This window comes from Alexandromys fortis, unplaced genomic scaffold (assembly GCF_014885135.2).
Source record: "Alexandromys fortis isolate MF-2015 unplaced genomic scaffold, M_Fortis_MF-2015_v1.1 scaffold_75, whole genome shotgun sequence".
Lineage (NCBI taxonomy): Eukaryota > Metazoa > Chordata > Mammalia > Rodentia > Cricetidae > Alexandromys > Alexandromys fortis.
Genome location: NW_026067956.1, coordinates 573,795 through 588,801, shown reverse-complemented (window position 1 = coordinate 588,801; position 15,007 = coordinate 573,795). Strand labels below are relative to the sequence as shown.

Genomic DNA, 15,007 nt, shown 5'->3' with positions numbered 1-15,007 from the left:
CCAAAGACACCAGGTGCCTCTAGGCACAATTGGGACCATGGCCAGCCCTAGCCCCCACTTCTGCCGAAACCTAGACAGTTCCTGTAGGCTGCCTTCTGGGAAAGGTCCAGAGAAGCACAGCCTCTGGCGTTGGGCAAATGGAAATCTGGCCTCCTTGCTGTTCTTTTACAGACATGAAAGGGACACGTAGGCCCTGACCACACACCTCTCCTTCAAGACCTTTCTCTTTTACACGGTTTTGAAGGCCTGTCTCCCAAACCGCATGCCTGCATTGGTTCCTCACTGACTTGAGAGGAATACCAGACCCTTGCTCCATCTGTTGACACACACATGTTCCTGGGTCCAGAGTGGGAAGCTTGGCTCCTCCTCCAAGAAGTAGCCACATGGTAGAGGTTTCTAGGCTGTTCCTCCTTTCCAGAGATCCCTGCAACAGATGTTCTTGCTCTCAGCAGAAAACAGCTGGGGAACCTCTGGGCACCTCTGGATGCAGACCCAGCTACTGAGCCAGCAGGGCCCAGTAGAGAATGTCCATGGCAGATAGGGCCCTTCTTCAGAAACCAATGTGAACGACAAGCCATTTTTTATGAGTGCATATATTAATTATACATAATAATAAGTTTAATAATGACACGTATAATGTAATGAATGCATTTTGACCTTAGTAACATCCTCCCATTTACTCTTTCTTGTTCTCTTCCCCCTCCCATAGTCTCTTCTCTTTTCTTCCTCTTCCTTGGGAGTTTCATGAGGGCTGCTGATAGGACCATGGGGAAGAAAGCTATTCATGGAACCACCGTGGCTGGACCACTGCAGAAAGTGGGATAGTGCACTTGAAAACAGGTATGGGGTTCCTAGGCCCTGGGCCAGCGAAGCCCACCCTGCTTGACTGGGTCCCATGGACGTGGGGACAATGCTGAAGTTCTAGGGATCCCAGAGACAGGGGAGGGCTTCTGGGTCCTGGGGTATGATTTGCTCATTCGTTTCTGTGTCCTCCGTCTGTCTGCCAAGGGACCGGCAACCCATTGGGAGGGTTTAGGGAGCCAAGCACCCTAAGTGTGTACTCTTCTCTAGCGCAATCTCTGTGTCATCTTCAGTGTTTCTGATACTCTCCCATTTAAATGGGAGAAAAGAAAGAAAGTGCGGTTAATGGGTTAATGTGTAAGATGGACGGATTGCAGTAGGGTGGGTGTCGGGTGGTGGAATCCTGTGCCTGTTTGGAGATGTGACTCCTCTTCCCCTAAAGCTCTTCTGTTAGGGCCTGGCTGTGAGTCCTTCTGCAGCACGCAGGGAAGAGGGCAGTCACCAATCTAGGGTCCTTCTGGCACAGGCAGGGTCATTTGTGATACCCATGCGCCCCCCGGTGCCCCCCGCAGAGTGCTGCACCTCCCACCCCCACCGCCAGACTTCCAGAAAGCTCCTGGTGCATTCCCCAGCATTCTCTGGGCGTGAGTCATGCAGGTTTGCAGCCAGCCCCGAAGGGGGTGTACTTGAGCCGAGCACTATAAATAGGACGCTTCCCTGGTTCTCACCGCCAGCGTTACCAGGAGGAGCGCACTGGAGCGACGCCGCAGACCGGTGAGACGTCCCCACCTTTCCCATCCTAGGGCTGAAGCCACACTGGGAGGGATGGGAGGATAGGGACAGCATCCAGGTGGAGAGATGGCGCAGCCGTGGGGAAGTGGGAGGAGGCCAGAGCCCCATCACCAGACTGCCGAGCCTGGTCGAACTGTACGGGGGCTGCTCGCCGGCTCAGACTCGGGAGTCCCTGTGTTCATAAGCCCGGATCACAATTTCAAGGTTCATTAGCCCGGATCACAATTTCAAGGCTGTTCAACAGGACGCATGCAAAGATCTTCCTTTTGCAAAAATGGGGAAACTGAGGGTTGAAGCCTGCGTTGCGTTGTGTGCGTTGCGCTGCGCTACGGAAGGCGCAGGGGCGCAAGTGGCTGCGCGCTGCGTGCAGGTGCGGATCTTGGTGGTGGCTGATGCCTTACATGCATGAGTCACTGTGTTAGCGCCTCCCCTTCCAGCTCCCAGGACAGCACATAATAAATAAGATGTGTATTTAAGGACACACTTCAGCCATCCAGTCCTGCTTAACACCGGACTGAATGCACCCAGTACTTCAGAGAAACGCTCCATCAGGGCCTGAGACGTCTGATCCCACCGGATCATTGTATAGATGGTAATCTGAGGCCTGGAGAGGATTAAGGGTTCAGCCTCCAGCCTTATACTAATGATAACAGATGCTTGCTGACTTTCCAGAATTTCTGGACCCAGTTTTAAAAGCTGCTGCTGCTGCTACCGCCGTTTTAAAGGAAAGAGTTAGGAATTGGAGAATCTATGCAGGGTCTGTAACAGGAAGCACATGAGAGTACAATCTAGCTGCCCAACCTTGTGAGAATAATAAACGTTAGCCAGTGAAATATTAGACAACCACTTTAAAGAGCATTTGAAAGCAGGACTTATAAACGGATGGTTTATAAAAGTGCATTGACAAAAATGGAGAAAGCACGCCTCGAGGGAAGAGGCGGTGTTGTCCTCTTAGATAAGGAGATCCTTGGCCCTGGTGGGGCTCATCCACTCTGGGCAGCTGGCAGTCAGGCAGTAGGCCAGCCTCCAAGTGATGAGAGGAAGTGAGTCAGTGTAGAGGGAGGGCGCCGGGCTGTGTGGCATTGTCCTTGGACCAACGGCACCGCAGTACCTTGCGAGACAAGCAGATTCTGACCCAGAGTCAGCATTGCCATCAGACCTCAGGGAGTCTGTTGTTAGCAGATTCACAGAGCAGAGGATCCATCGATCGCATCTTTGAGGTCTGTATCAGCTCCATTTTATGGAGAAAGAAACTGAGGCAGGGAGATTTAAGACTTAGGATGCCAAGGAAAGAATACTAAAAGGAGGTTCTGGAGAGCTGGTCTCTTATCCTGGGTGGCAGCTGGCTTATAGTGTGTCTTGGGAACCTCACTAGTCTCTAGGCCTTGGCCCTCTTTTAGAAGTGCAGAGGTTAGGTAGAAGAGTGACCCCCCCCCTTCTTATCTGGGAGCTTGGTGCTCTCCAGGCCCTGGGTCTCCTTTGGCAGGTCCCAGGCCCACTGTGGCTCATCTTGATCCTGCCTCACCTCCCATTCATTAGTCTTCCTTAGCTACCCTGCCCTGCTTCTGGGCACCGTGCTATGCTCTGGTTAGAAAACCCATTTGAATGGAGTTTCCCAAAGTCACACTTGAGGTTTCTCTCACCCGCAGGCATTTCTGTGGTCTCATCTCTGATGTGGCAAAGGGTCTGTCCCTGTTTGAGGCATTTCAGGCCTTGGGCTAGCATCTGGGAGGCCTATGGGATCAGGACCTTCCAAGTAGATCTGAAACCAGGCTGGTCCAGCTGCCCACCCACCACCACTGGGAAAGTGCCCGTCTCTTCTCCCATGCAGCTCCTCTGCCCATGTCCACAATTACGCCTCAGGAGAGGCCTTCCCTATTAATAATTTACCCAGCGTGCCGAGGGGCCTGTCCAGCTGAGAGCCATTTCAGTAAGAAAGACGGGTCCCCCTTCTCTGTTCCTGTAGTGATGGGAAGTTGGTGAGCCCAGATAAGCCATTCTGGGCAGGGTTGGCGATGCAAAGCATGTGTGTGTGTGCGCGCGCGCGCGCGTGTGTGTGTGCATGTGTATGTGTGTGTGTGTGTGTGTGTATGCACGCACCTGCATGTGCGTTTGTGTTTGTGCCTTTTTATGCAACCAATCCAGCTTCTGGGAAAGGATCCATTGTGTAATACTGGGGCTTCAGCCTGTGTCCCCTGGCTCAGGGCAGCCAGCCCAGTGGTGGCAGGGGCACCTTGGCAGAGCAGGCTGGTTCAGGCTTAGAGGGAACAAGCGTGTGAAAGGGATTTGCTGGAACCAATGTGCCTCTCCTCCTGAAGGGACTTTCGCGGGGGCTCATTGCTAATCCCTGGCTTTGTCTTCCCTTCCCTCGCTCTGCTGTCTCAGCTTCCTAACCAGTCCTTCTCTCCTCAGTCTGCTTCTTTGCCCCACCCCCACCCCACTGGAATCCATGTTTATCCTGGCAGGCACCTCACCCAGAGAGAGTCAAATGGATTGAATCTGCGGTGCTGACTGAAGGGGGTAAATGCTTCCTCTGACTCTGGAAAAGCACACTTAGACAGCCCTGGGGGCTCTCAGGGGAGAGCAGGGCTGGGCTGGGGGTAAGGGTGTGGTCCCATTGAAGGGGATAGGGAAAGGATGTGTTTTATCCCAGGTTGCTGGGGATAAATTGCAGTAACAGTAACGGAGAGACGAGGGCCCCAGGTCCAATCCCACGCCCCCTCCTTTCTCCGGGAGCTGAAGCAGGTGGCAGGAAACACATAAGCTGCCTGCCTCTTACCATGTTGTTCTGTTCTTTCTTTCCAAGCAGACCTGCTAGGACTCCTGACACAGAGGAGGCCCCGCCATGAAGATTCTCCTGCTGTGCGTGGCGTTGCTGCTGACCTGGGACAATGGCGTGGTCCTGGGAGAGGAGGAGATCTCCGATAATGAGCTCCAGGGCAAGTAGACTCAGGGGGAGGTGGCAGGGCCTAGGGCAGGGCCAGCTCTCCAAACTCAGTCCCCAAGTGCTGAGGGCTGTTGTCATCCTGCACCCCGGGTCTGTACCTTTCCGTGTGTTCTGTCCTCTCTCAGTCTCTAAGCTCCTGCTTAGAGTTTTTGTGGTCAGGTGCCTTCCAGAATAGGCCTCTATATCCTAAGCCATTCCTTCATTCCTTCCTGGTCCCCTCACTTGGCTTTCTTACTTTTCTCTCAAAGCTGTGCCCGGACTGTTTGAAACTCTGTCGGTCTCTACTTTGTGTGATTTCCAGAGTTCTTTCCCACGTGTCCCCAAACCTCTCCCCTTGGAAACCTGGTTCCATCAGTGTTCTTAACCAGGTACAATTCAACACAAAATAGTCACCTGAGATTGCCCCTTTTTTTTTCCCACCTCCCACCCCCTCTTCTCTATCTCCCACCCCCTCCTCCCCATCTTCCAAGTCTCCCCCAGAAACCTGCCTTTCCTCCTTCCTTCTCTGACGACCTCTTGCTCATTAGCTGGCCAGTTCTGTGAGAGTTTTCATTTAAAAAAAACCCCAGATATTTGGATCAGACCTGGGTGTGAGTTTTCCCTATCTGCTCTAATTTCGTGGTTCTCTAACTTCCTGGTGCTGGGACCCATTAATACAATTCCTGTGTTATGCTGTGGTGCCCCCCAACCATAAAATTATTTTCACTACGACTTCATAACTGTAATTTTGCTACTGTTACAAATCGTACTGGAAATATCTGACATGCAGCCTATGCGACCCCTGTGAAACAGTCACACGACCCCTACCCCCAAAGGAGTTGTGGCTCACGGTTGAGAACCTCTGTTCTAACTGTAAACCTCAGGCTTGAGCACATCGCTCTGCTCCTAAACTCCACCTCTACTGAGACATGATTGGCGCGTCAGAACGGGGTATTACAGAATACAACCTGATGCTCTGATGTTGATACACATGGCGAAATGACTGCCGTTGTCAAACTATTAGGTTCCCATCATCTCACCCCACTGTTGGGGTTCAGACATTCTTAGCACGCTACAAACGATAGGACACAGCATTATAACCACGAGCACCACTAGGACCCTTGATCTCTGGGGTCACTCTCACTGCAGGATTGAGACTCTGTGCCCTTGGCTCAATACCGCTCCCTCCCCCTCCCCCCTCCCCCGCCCCACTTCCCCTTCTCATTGGATGCCTTTGACAATGGCGTCAGGAGTAGTGGATAGGACCCATCTGAGGTGTAGGAAATGGTGCTTGACGCAGGATAAGTATCCAGTAGGTGGTGTTGCTGTGTCACGATGTGTCATTGCCTGCGTCACCCGCTGCTGTGCCTTGGTTACAGTCTCCATGGTGATTGCAGCCCGTCATTTATCTTCCTGTCTCCATGCTGTCCCTTGCCATTTCCTTCATTTTCCTGTCCCCATCACCTGTCACTGTGCATTGGACAAAGAAGGACAAAGGCTGCTTTAACCTGAACTCCAGAAAGAGCTATATCCGAAAACAACAGATTTTTATTATATTTTGATGCTTAAGAGGTTAACCATCACTTTTTTTTTCTCTTTTCCTTGAAATATCCTCCGTGACCTTTGGCTCCCCAGGGTGGCTGTGGTTTGTGTTTCTGAGCTGTGGGGTGACATCTACCATGAGTCCTGTGATGAGACATAGAGGCAGGACACAGACCATAGCAGCTGCCACTGGCTTGGGGCTTGGGGTGGTTGGTGGTGATGGTATTTTAGCCCCCACACCATCAGAGCAGGGCTTCCGCACAGCCTCACTTGCTCCCGAGATATTCCTCCAGTCATTGCTTCCTCTCAACTCCTACTACCTTCTTGCCTCTCACAGAAATGTCCTCTCAAGGGAGTAAGTACATTAATAAGGAAATTCAAAATGCCGTCCAGGGAGTAAAGGAGATAAAGACCCTCATAGAAAAAACCAATGCGGAGCGCAAGTCACTGCTCAGCAGTTTAGAGGAAGCCAAGAAGAAGAAGGAGGTAGGGACAAGCCTTGACCGGGTCCTGGCTCTCCCTGCTGGAGGGGAAGAAGGGGTGGTGGTGGGCAGATGTCTCCAGGGGTTGCCATGGTGCCCTAGCACAGTCCGTGCAGGGTTTTGCTGAAGCTGGGCTAGACCGAGGAAACAGGGAAGGCACATTTGCTTGTGAAAGCTGAGGTCTTGGATCTGGTTTCCTTGCATGTCCGGCCCAGGGCCTGAAGCCCAGGTTCATTTCAATAGATTTGTCTAATGCTTGCCTTGTTGAGGGCAGGGACCGGGCGCAGGCCTGGGTTGGGGTGAATCACAGCAGCGCCTGGCTCCTCCCCGCTACTCTTGTCTTCTGTATTCAAAATTACTTTGAACGTGAGAGGGTTTATGGTAATATTTTAAAATTACTGCAGAGGCCTCCTAATTTATCCTTCGACATACATCCATTCCCACTTTGCCACAGGGGGGAAGCCTGAAGCCGTGGAGAGAACCAGGCCCTCTGGATATGTCTTTGTGTACCTGCCCATGATAGTGCCAATTTATAAATTATAGCCAGGAAGATATGAACAACAACCACAAAATAGAACAATTATGATCTTACACTGCTGAGAAAGTTATGCATATATATTGCCCTCCCTCTCAAAATACCTTCATTCCTCACGGTCCTTGATACTATTTTTAGAATGTGGTTGACCCTGGGTGGATAAGACCACGGATGATAACTGGGGGCCGCTGGGTTACCATTAGTTTAACTTGTCTTCTCCGCTTGAGCATCCTGGTAGGCCCCGGTGCACACCCACCCATATGGTAGAATTTGTACACACCTCCATCATTCACACACACTTATGTCCCAGATCTGTATGTAGGTGTGCACATCTGCTGGAAACTAACATCTCTTCAGGCACAGGATTTAAAATTTTTACTTTGGCAAGCCCTGGGGCCAGTAACTGGGCCAGGGGCATGGTAATGGGTTCGATGGTTGATGCGACTTCTGCTTCCATGGCTTCGGTTTGCATGCCAGGGGCCGCCGCCATAACGGAGAGATGAGACAGGCGTCTTTGGGGAGCTGAGAGGAGGAGACGAGGTGTAAGGGAGAGGTGGGGCCTGAGGAAGAGACTGTCAGGGAAGTGAGTCAGAGAGGTCTGGGAGAGCCTAGGGAGCAGCTGGGTCTTGAAGGATGAGAGGCTGCTGAGAGCATGACAGAGAAGATGGGGGCTGCAGGGCCAGAGCGAAGGTGGGGGCACCTGGGCCAGAGAGAAGAGGAGGGCACCTGGGCCAGAGAGAAGGTGGGGGTACCAGGGCCAGAGAGAAGGTGGGGGTACCAGGGCCAGAGAGAAGGTGGGGGTACCAGGGCCAGAGAGAAGAGGATGGCACCTGGGCCAGAGAGAAGATGGGGGCTGCAGAACCAGAGAGAAGGTGGGGGCACCAGGACCAGAGAGAAGATGGGGGCTGCAGGACCAGAGAGAAGGTGGGGGCTGCAGGACCAGAGAGAAGATGGGGGCTGCAGGACCAGAGAGAAGGTGGGGGCTGCAGTAGCACATTGAGCATAGCCCAGGGAGGCCTGCGGGTCTTCGTGTGGCTCACCTGGCCTTGTTCTCTCCCTGAAGGATGCTCTAGAAGAGACCAGGGACTCTGAAATGAAGCTGAAGGCCTTCCCGGAAGTGTGCAACGAGACCATGATGGCCCTCTGGGAAGAGTGCAAGCCCTGCCTGAAGCAGACCTGCATGAAGTTCTATGCTCGTGTCTGCAGAAGCGGCTCTGGTCTCGTCGGCCGCCAGGTGAGAAGGAGACATGGGCCTGGCCTGGGTTCTGAGTGGGGCATGTTGGGAATCCCTGAAACAGGCCTCATTCCGTGTGCTGGGTACAGGTGATTAGCCTTGCTTGACGGCTTGCCTCGTTAGTATCATGGTTGATTGGTGATGTCTGACATGAGTGCAGATGTTGGAAAAAAAAAATCACAGATGTGGTTGCCAGGTACCGTCTCCCAGGAGACCTTTAACGAGCTAGGTAAAATGGCCTTACAGTACGGCAGAATCCTGTGTTCAACTAGGAAGAAGGAATTAAGAATATTCAGTATATTCGCGTTGATTCTATCCCTACCTGTGAGCTTCACAAGGTTGGGACTTTAAAAGGCACCGTTTTCTGAAGTTTGACCAGCTAAGCAGGAGGGACTGTCCCCTAGGGTCCAAGATGACAGGGGCTCAGGGTGAGCCTCTGAGTGTCGCGGTGAGAGGGAGGTGCGGTGGCTCTAGTTGTCAGGATATCCGGGAGCCAGAAGAGTGGGGAGCTGGGTCACCTGCTGCGTGATCAGAACGCAGGCCGGAGGCCACACCCCCTTACTGGGCTTCTCTGGGTCCCAGCTGGAGGAGTTTCTGAACCAGAGCTCACCCTTCTACTTCTGGATGAACGGTGACCGCATTGACTCCCTCATGGAGAGTGACCGGCAGCAGAGCCAAGCCCTCGACGCCATGCAGGACAGATTTACCCGGGCGTCTGGCATCATGGACATGCTTTTCCAGGACCGCTTCTTCAGCCACGAGCCGCGGGACAGCCACTACCTCTCACCCTTTGGCTTCCCCTCACACAGGAGACCTCATTTCTTATACCCCAAGTCTCGCTTAGTCCGCAGCCTCCTGCCTCTCTCCCACTTTGGGCCCCTGAGCTTCCACGACATGTTCCAGCCTTTCTTCGATATGATCCACCAGGCTCAACAGGCCATGGACTTCCAGTTCCACAGCCCAGCCTTCCAGTTCCCGGACATGGATCTCATAAGAGGTCAGAAAATGCTTGCTTGCTTTCCCAGCTGGAATGGGAGCCTTCCAGATGTTAAGGCTCTTCCAGGGCTTGGCATGTGCCATGTTCGTGTTCCTAGAAGCCCCCTAGGCTGGCATTCTCTTCATTTACAGGGCAAAGGTGCTAGGACGGGGGTAAAGCAATGTAGACGACATAGTGGCGTCCAGTTCAATCTAGCACTGCAGAGGTTGGAGCCTGTGTTCTTAGTAGCCAACTCAGGGTGTGACCTGGGCCGTGCCTCCTGCGGGGCCTCAGCTTCTTTCTTAGGAGCTTTTGAGGTGTGGTGTGGGAAGCCTGCCCTTCCATGCAATGAACTGTATCACAGCCTTGATCGCCCTTAAAGAAGAGGCTCGTGGCTGTGGCCTTACCATGCAATGTCTGTAAGGATGAAATGTAACACGAACACAAGAAGCCAGTGTCTGAGGAGCAATATTCTTCATCAGGGCTCTGTGTCCTGACACCATTATGTGGTTTGCACTGTGGGGCTTGATGGCTGGTTAGGGAGAACCACCAGCCAAGGAGGCTGCAGAACAGAGTGGGCTGTGATGTCCAAGGCACGCAGCTGAGGGAATGTGGCAGGAGAGATGGAGACGGTGGGAACACAAACTGTACCTGCTGGGGAGCCGTGGGGATATCCTCAGGGAGCCACAGGGAAGTCCACATGCTTAGACAAACAATCACCCGCCTCTTCCCCAAGCACAGAACTGAGCAGAGAGGTGCGGGCAGTGTTATGTCTGGCAGGCTCCCTTCCAAAGTGCTGTGTGCCTCAGCTTGCCTCTTTCTCCCCTCATGTATGTCCAGAAGGTGAGGATGACCGTGCAGTGTGCAAGGAGATCCGCCACAACTCCACAGGATGCCTGAAGATGAAGGGCCAGTGCGAGAAATGCCAGGAGATCTTGTCCGTGGGTGAGTGGGTGACCAGTCTCTGACTTGGCGCTGGGGTCATCTGACTTTGGATCACTAGTGACTGACTCACTGGTGCTGGCCTTCTTCAGAAACTAATTCTCTGTCTGTGAGCTGCGGTCCCTGGGAGGGTCCTCACCCTGGCGCATAGCCCGCTGCCCTCATGTCGAGAGTTAGGTTCGTTATTTGGAAGCTGGCATAGAACCCAGTGCCTCATGCCTGATAGGCAAGTGCTCTGCCGCCGAGCCACACCCACCGTACTTGGAATCAAGTTCAGATGGAGATTGTTCTAACATAGATGAGGTACATCTGAGGCGCTCACCACCTTGGTGGCCCATGGTAAACCTGCAGTCCACGGTGGGTGTTGCCATGGAATTTGACTATAGCTATCAGCAATCCACAGCCCATTCTCCTGGTTGCTTTGTACGCAGTGCTAAGCCTAGTAGATCTTGTTTTTTTTTTCTTCTTCCCACTTCATATTGTGAAATCTTAGATGACATGCAGTTTTGTTTAACGAGCACTGTTGTAAACACTTCGCAGATGCTTGTTCACCCTTGAGAGTGACCTTGTGAGCTCTTTCTATCTTGCAGAATGGCTAAGTGACTTGCCTAAGATTAGGAGACACAAGACGTCTCCCTTATGCTGTGCTCGTGAACATAACCCTGGGGTTTCTCTCTGGGAACCCTGAGCTATGTGACAGTGGTCCTTGCAATTCTGGTCATGTTCTTTTTGGTGGATTAGCGCCTCAGAAGAGGAAATATGTTCCTTCAGTAGTTCCCCAGGCAACCTGGGTATGGCATCCTGGGTATAGCAGCACCCCCCCCCCCACACACACACCCAATAATTCCAGCACTTAGGAGGCTGAGGTAGGACAATGGTGAGTTCAAGGCCAGTCTTGGCTACATAGTGAGATTCTGTCTCAAACAAAACAAAACGAAACATAAGCAAAACCCGAACTGTTTCTCGCAGTTTTGTCGGGTCTGCCTGTCGATCACATGCCCCTGCTCTGAGCCCACTCTTTACAGTGGTCCCCTGTCTTTGCAGCACACCCTGCTTGGATCACAGAGGGTTAATATTCCTTATCAACCCTGTCGTTCCCCCGTTACTTCATACCTGTGGTTGGCCAGGACAGGCCTTCAGAGTCTGGTTAAATATTCCTCGCCTCCCTCCTGCGATGTCAGGAGCCCATGCAAACAAACATTAGAGTTTTTCGAAGGTTATGGTGTGCAATTTTAGACAGATATCTGGCCCCCCCTTGCAGACTTTCCCCAGTAAACTGTCGGGATAATTGAATGACAGAGAACCTGACCACAAAGAAGCCAGTCACCTTATAGACTGGCTCTCTGACATCAGACTTAGCGATCCTAGACCACACTCTGCCACCCCTTCACGGTGCTTACCAGGACCTCTAGCCTGGGACGTCTTGATTCAGCCCTGTGGGGCGGACCTTTGCAATGCTGAGCGTTTAATAGCATCTTTGGCTTCCACCTGCCAGATGCCAGCAGCCACCCTCCCTCCGCTGCGACAATCAGAAATATCTTCAGAACTTCCAGAATGCCCCTGGTTGGTGGCATGGCTCCAGGTTGAGAACCGCCATTCGACACTCTTAGCTCCTTGAGGACTTTTCCTTGTTTGGGATATTTAGTAGTAAGAGCATTCGGGTTATTCCTCAAAACTTTCTTCTCAGCCTGGCTTCCTGTCTCTAATCCTGTTTCTTGCCCCACACAGCATTCTATTTTATTTCAGTATAATAATTGCAGCTGCACACAGGGCCCGGGAGGCTTTCTCTCTCTTTGTTTTCATATGGCCACTCCTAGATGTTTTAAAAATAGTGAAGGGGTGGGGAAAACTGGTGTTCAGATGACATGGGCACTTTCTAGGTCCTAGAAGCCTGACATCTGCAGGGCACTCAAGGACCAGAAAGGAAGATGGAAATTTTTCTCTTCTCTGCAGGAGCTCCCTGGCCAGCTATGGGTGGACAAGGGCAGGCAATGACCGACCCCCAGGCACCAAACGTCTGTGTTTTGTAGCTTATGGGTCTGACTGGCTCTTGTAAAGAACCAGAATTTCCAAATCTCTCAAAAATGCTCAAAAACAAGCTTGGCGAATGTTCTCGAACCATCTTCTCAGAGGAGGAAGAGCCTAGGTTGAGGAGTTGAAGATGTGGGCTCAATCCTAGTTTCACGAATTGTTTCTCCAATCGATTCGGGCCAGTTTTTAACTTCTGGAAGCCTGTTTCATTACTGGTAAAACCAGAATTTGGATGCTTAGGCCACACCAAGCGTCCTTTGAGAGAAAAGGACACTCGGCGCACCTGATGTGTGTCTGGCACACAGCAGGTGCACTCTGAAGTGTCCAGTGCACAGCAGCTTCCTCTTGTTTGGAAATGACTCCTGGGAAGAACTAAGGCAGCCAGGGTAGCTCCAGGTCTGAAAATACGGAGCAGCGGACATTTGTGTTGCCCAGAGCGTGGTCCGCAGCTCAGGGACAAATCACCAAGACTGGTCATGTCTGCCACCCAGAGAGGACACGGTTGTTCTGCTCCAACATAGCTTAGCACAGCTGCCACCGCTTCCCAAAGCACGAAGGGAACAGGGCCTTGAAGCCCATTTGGCGGGTGGGGGGGGGGGAGCGGTTTTGTGGGAGTCATAAGAACTGGTTTGTGGCCCCTCTACTCAACAGGAGCTCTGCCTGCTTCAGGTTCCAGCTGCAGCAGCCGGTTCCCAGTGACATTTTCATGGCCCTTTGACTTTTTGCTTCACGCTTCTGTTCCTTTCTCCTCTGGACAGACTGTTCGGCCAACAACCCCGCGCAGGCTCACCTGCGCCAGGAGCTGAACGACTCCCTTCAGCTGGCCGAGAGGTTGACCCAGCGGTACAACGAGCTGCTTCATTCGCTCCAGACCAAGATGCTCAACACCTCGTCCCTGCTGGAGCAGCTGAACGAGCAGTTCAACTGGGTGTCCCAGCTGGCTAACCTCACACAGGGCGAAGATGACTACTACCTCCGCGTCTCCACGGTGAGTTGGGTTCCAGTCACGTGCCCAGGCTAGGGCCCACGTGAGGTCTAGAGATGATGTGTGCCTCACAGAGGTGGAATGGGACAAAGGTACCATACAAGAGTACCTTTGATTTCCACTGGCAAGGACTAGGGAAATCCTAGGCATACTTTAACACTGAAAATGCCTTCACACTTGCAAAATATCCAAGTCCGATTTCCAAGGAAAGGAAAGTGAGGTTTCGTGGCTTACTAAAAATGGGGAACTTTGGAAAACTTCCCCGGGTCACTGACCCGTCAGCCTGCCTGCAGAGCAGCTTCCTTACCATGGGCTGCGTTAAGTAGCACATGAATTGGTTCATTGTCAGCCGGTAAGAATAGCTTCCTTTAGTGCTAGGAGACCCCGTCTCCCCGTTTTGACCACAGACTGGCTAACATTTGTACAAGCAAATGTTGGGGCCAGGCATGCTGTCAGCCAGCATTGAGGAAACTGAGCTAGAAGGGTGGCGAGCCTCAGGACAGGCTGGACTACGGAGTGAGACCTCGTCTCAAAGCAAAAATAAGAGAAAAGACAAGATAACAAGAAAACATTTTGAAAATCAAGTTTCTGGAGTGCCTGCTCAGTTGGTTGTTTTCAAATGGCCTCTGACCTTTCAGATTGGGCTATTTTTTGCTCTGAATTGCCTAGACATCTTGACTAGGGGCAGATAGCAGAAGACCCATATTTGGTTGAAGGGGCAAAGTGAAGATCCATATCCTTTGGCAAAGAAGGGCACACGCTAGCCATCGTGTCGAGGTGTCTCACTTGTCTTTTCCTGCCTAGGTGACAACCCACTCCTCTGACTCAGACGTCCCCTCCCGTGTCACTGAGGTGGTGGTGAAGCTCTTTGACTCTGACCCCATCACGGTGGTGTTGCCAGAAGAAGTCTCTAGGGATAACCCTAAGTTTATGGACACAGTGGCGGAGAAAGCGCTGCAGGAATACCGCAAGAAAAGCCGGTAAGTAGGTAGCCTTTCTGTGACCCCGAGGGGCCGATAGACAAATGTCTCTGAGACCCTGGGAGGCTGGAAAGTCCTCAGGAGTCCAGACAAGGAGCAGAATGTACACTCTGGGCACAGCGCCTATCCCTGTGGCTGGAGCCCATGGGTAAGCTAGGAAAACCCTGGGGATTTTCCTTTCTTTGCTCTGGGAAATGTTTTTCCTTGGAGGTAAGACAGTGGGTGCTGGTAGCTGTTTCTTAGGGGGGAGATTAATTTCCTTCTCCCCTCCTTTTCCTTCCAGAGTGGAATGAGACAGAAGCATTGCTTCCCCATATGTGGGGGCCTCTAGGAGTGAAGCCCCCCCCAACTCCCTGAGGTTGCCACAGACCCCTCGCGAGCTCCGCACGTCTCCACATGAGTCGGCCTCCACCCCAGCAGCCTTCCTCTGGGTTCTGCACTCTAATGCCTGCACTTGCTGCTCCTGGGAAGAACTCCCCCACGCAACTAATCCAATAAAGCCGCCTTGTGATCTGTTGCCCGGCCTGTTTCCGTACTTGATTTTTCTTGCCGGCTGCGCGCCTTGGTTAGGTATGGGGAAGGAACAAAGAAACAGATGGGTCAGTTGGTAAAGTGCTCGCACAGACACGAGTTTGGTAAAAGTCTGGCATGGTCGTGGTGACACACACTTGTAGCCTCAGCGTGGTCAAGAGGGCCTGGAACTTGCTGGTGGGCCAGTTTCTCCTGCTCAGTGAGTGGTAGGTCCCAGTGAAAGATCTTGTCTCAAACACATGGGTAGGAA

General features: G+C 52.4%; 1 protein-coding gene across 5 annotated transcripts; it reads left to right on the top strand.

The window, feature by feature from the left end:
* Positions 1-1,426: 1,426 nt before the first annotated feature.
* On the top strand, positions 1,427-14,743 carry Clu (clusterin). Of its 5 annotated transcripts, none has more exons than XM_050152191.1 (9): positions 1,427-1,575; positions 4,403-4,532; positions 6,399-6,547; positions 8,142-8,312; positions 8,895-9,309; positions 10,129-10,233; positions 13,020-13,249; positions 14,051-14,226; positions 14,510-14,743. In XM_050152191.1, the coding sequence occupies exons 2-9, from the start codon at positions 4,439-4,441 to the stop codon at positions 14,517-14,519; spliced, it is 1,350 nt and encodes a 449-aa protein (XP_050008148.1). In that variant the 5' UTR covers positions 1,427-1,575; positions 4,403-4,438; the 3' UTR covers positions 14,520-14,743. The 5 variants fall into 5 exon arrangements, with proteins under 5 accessions (XP_050008148.1, XP_050008152.1, XP_050008151.1 ...); XM_050152194.1 differs by having other exon boundaries at positions 1,559-1,575; positions 4,400-4,532; XM_050152192.1 differs by lacking the exon at positions 1,427-1,575 and adding an exon at positions 2,661-2,813.
* Positions 14,744-15,007: the final 264 nt, after the last annotated feature.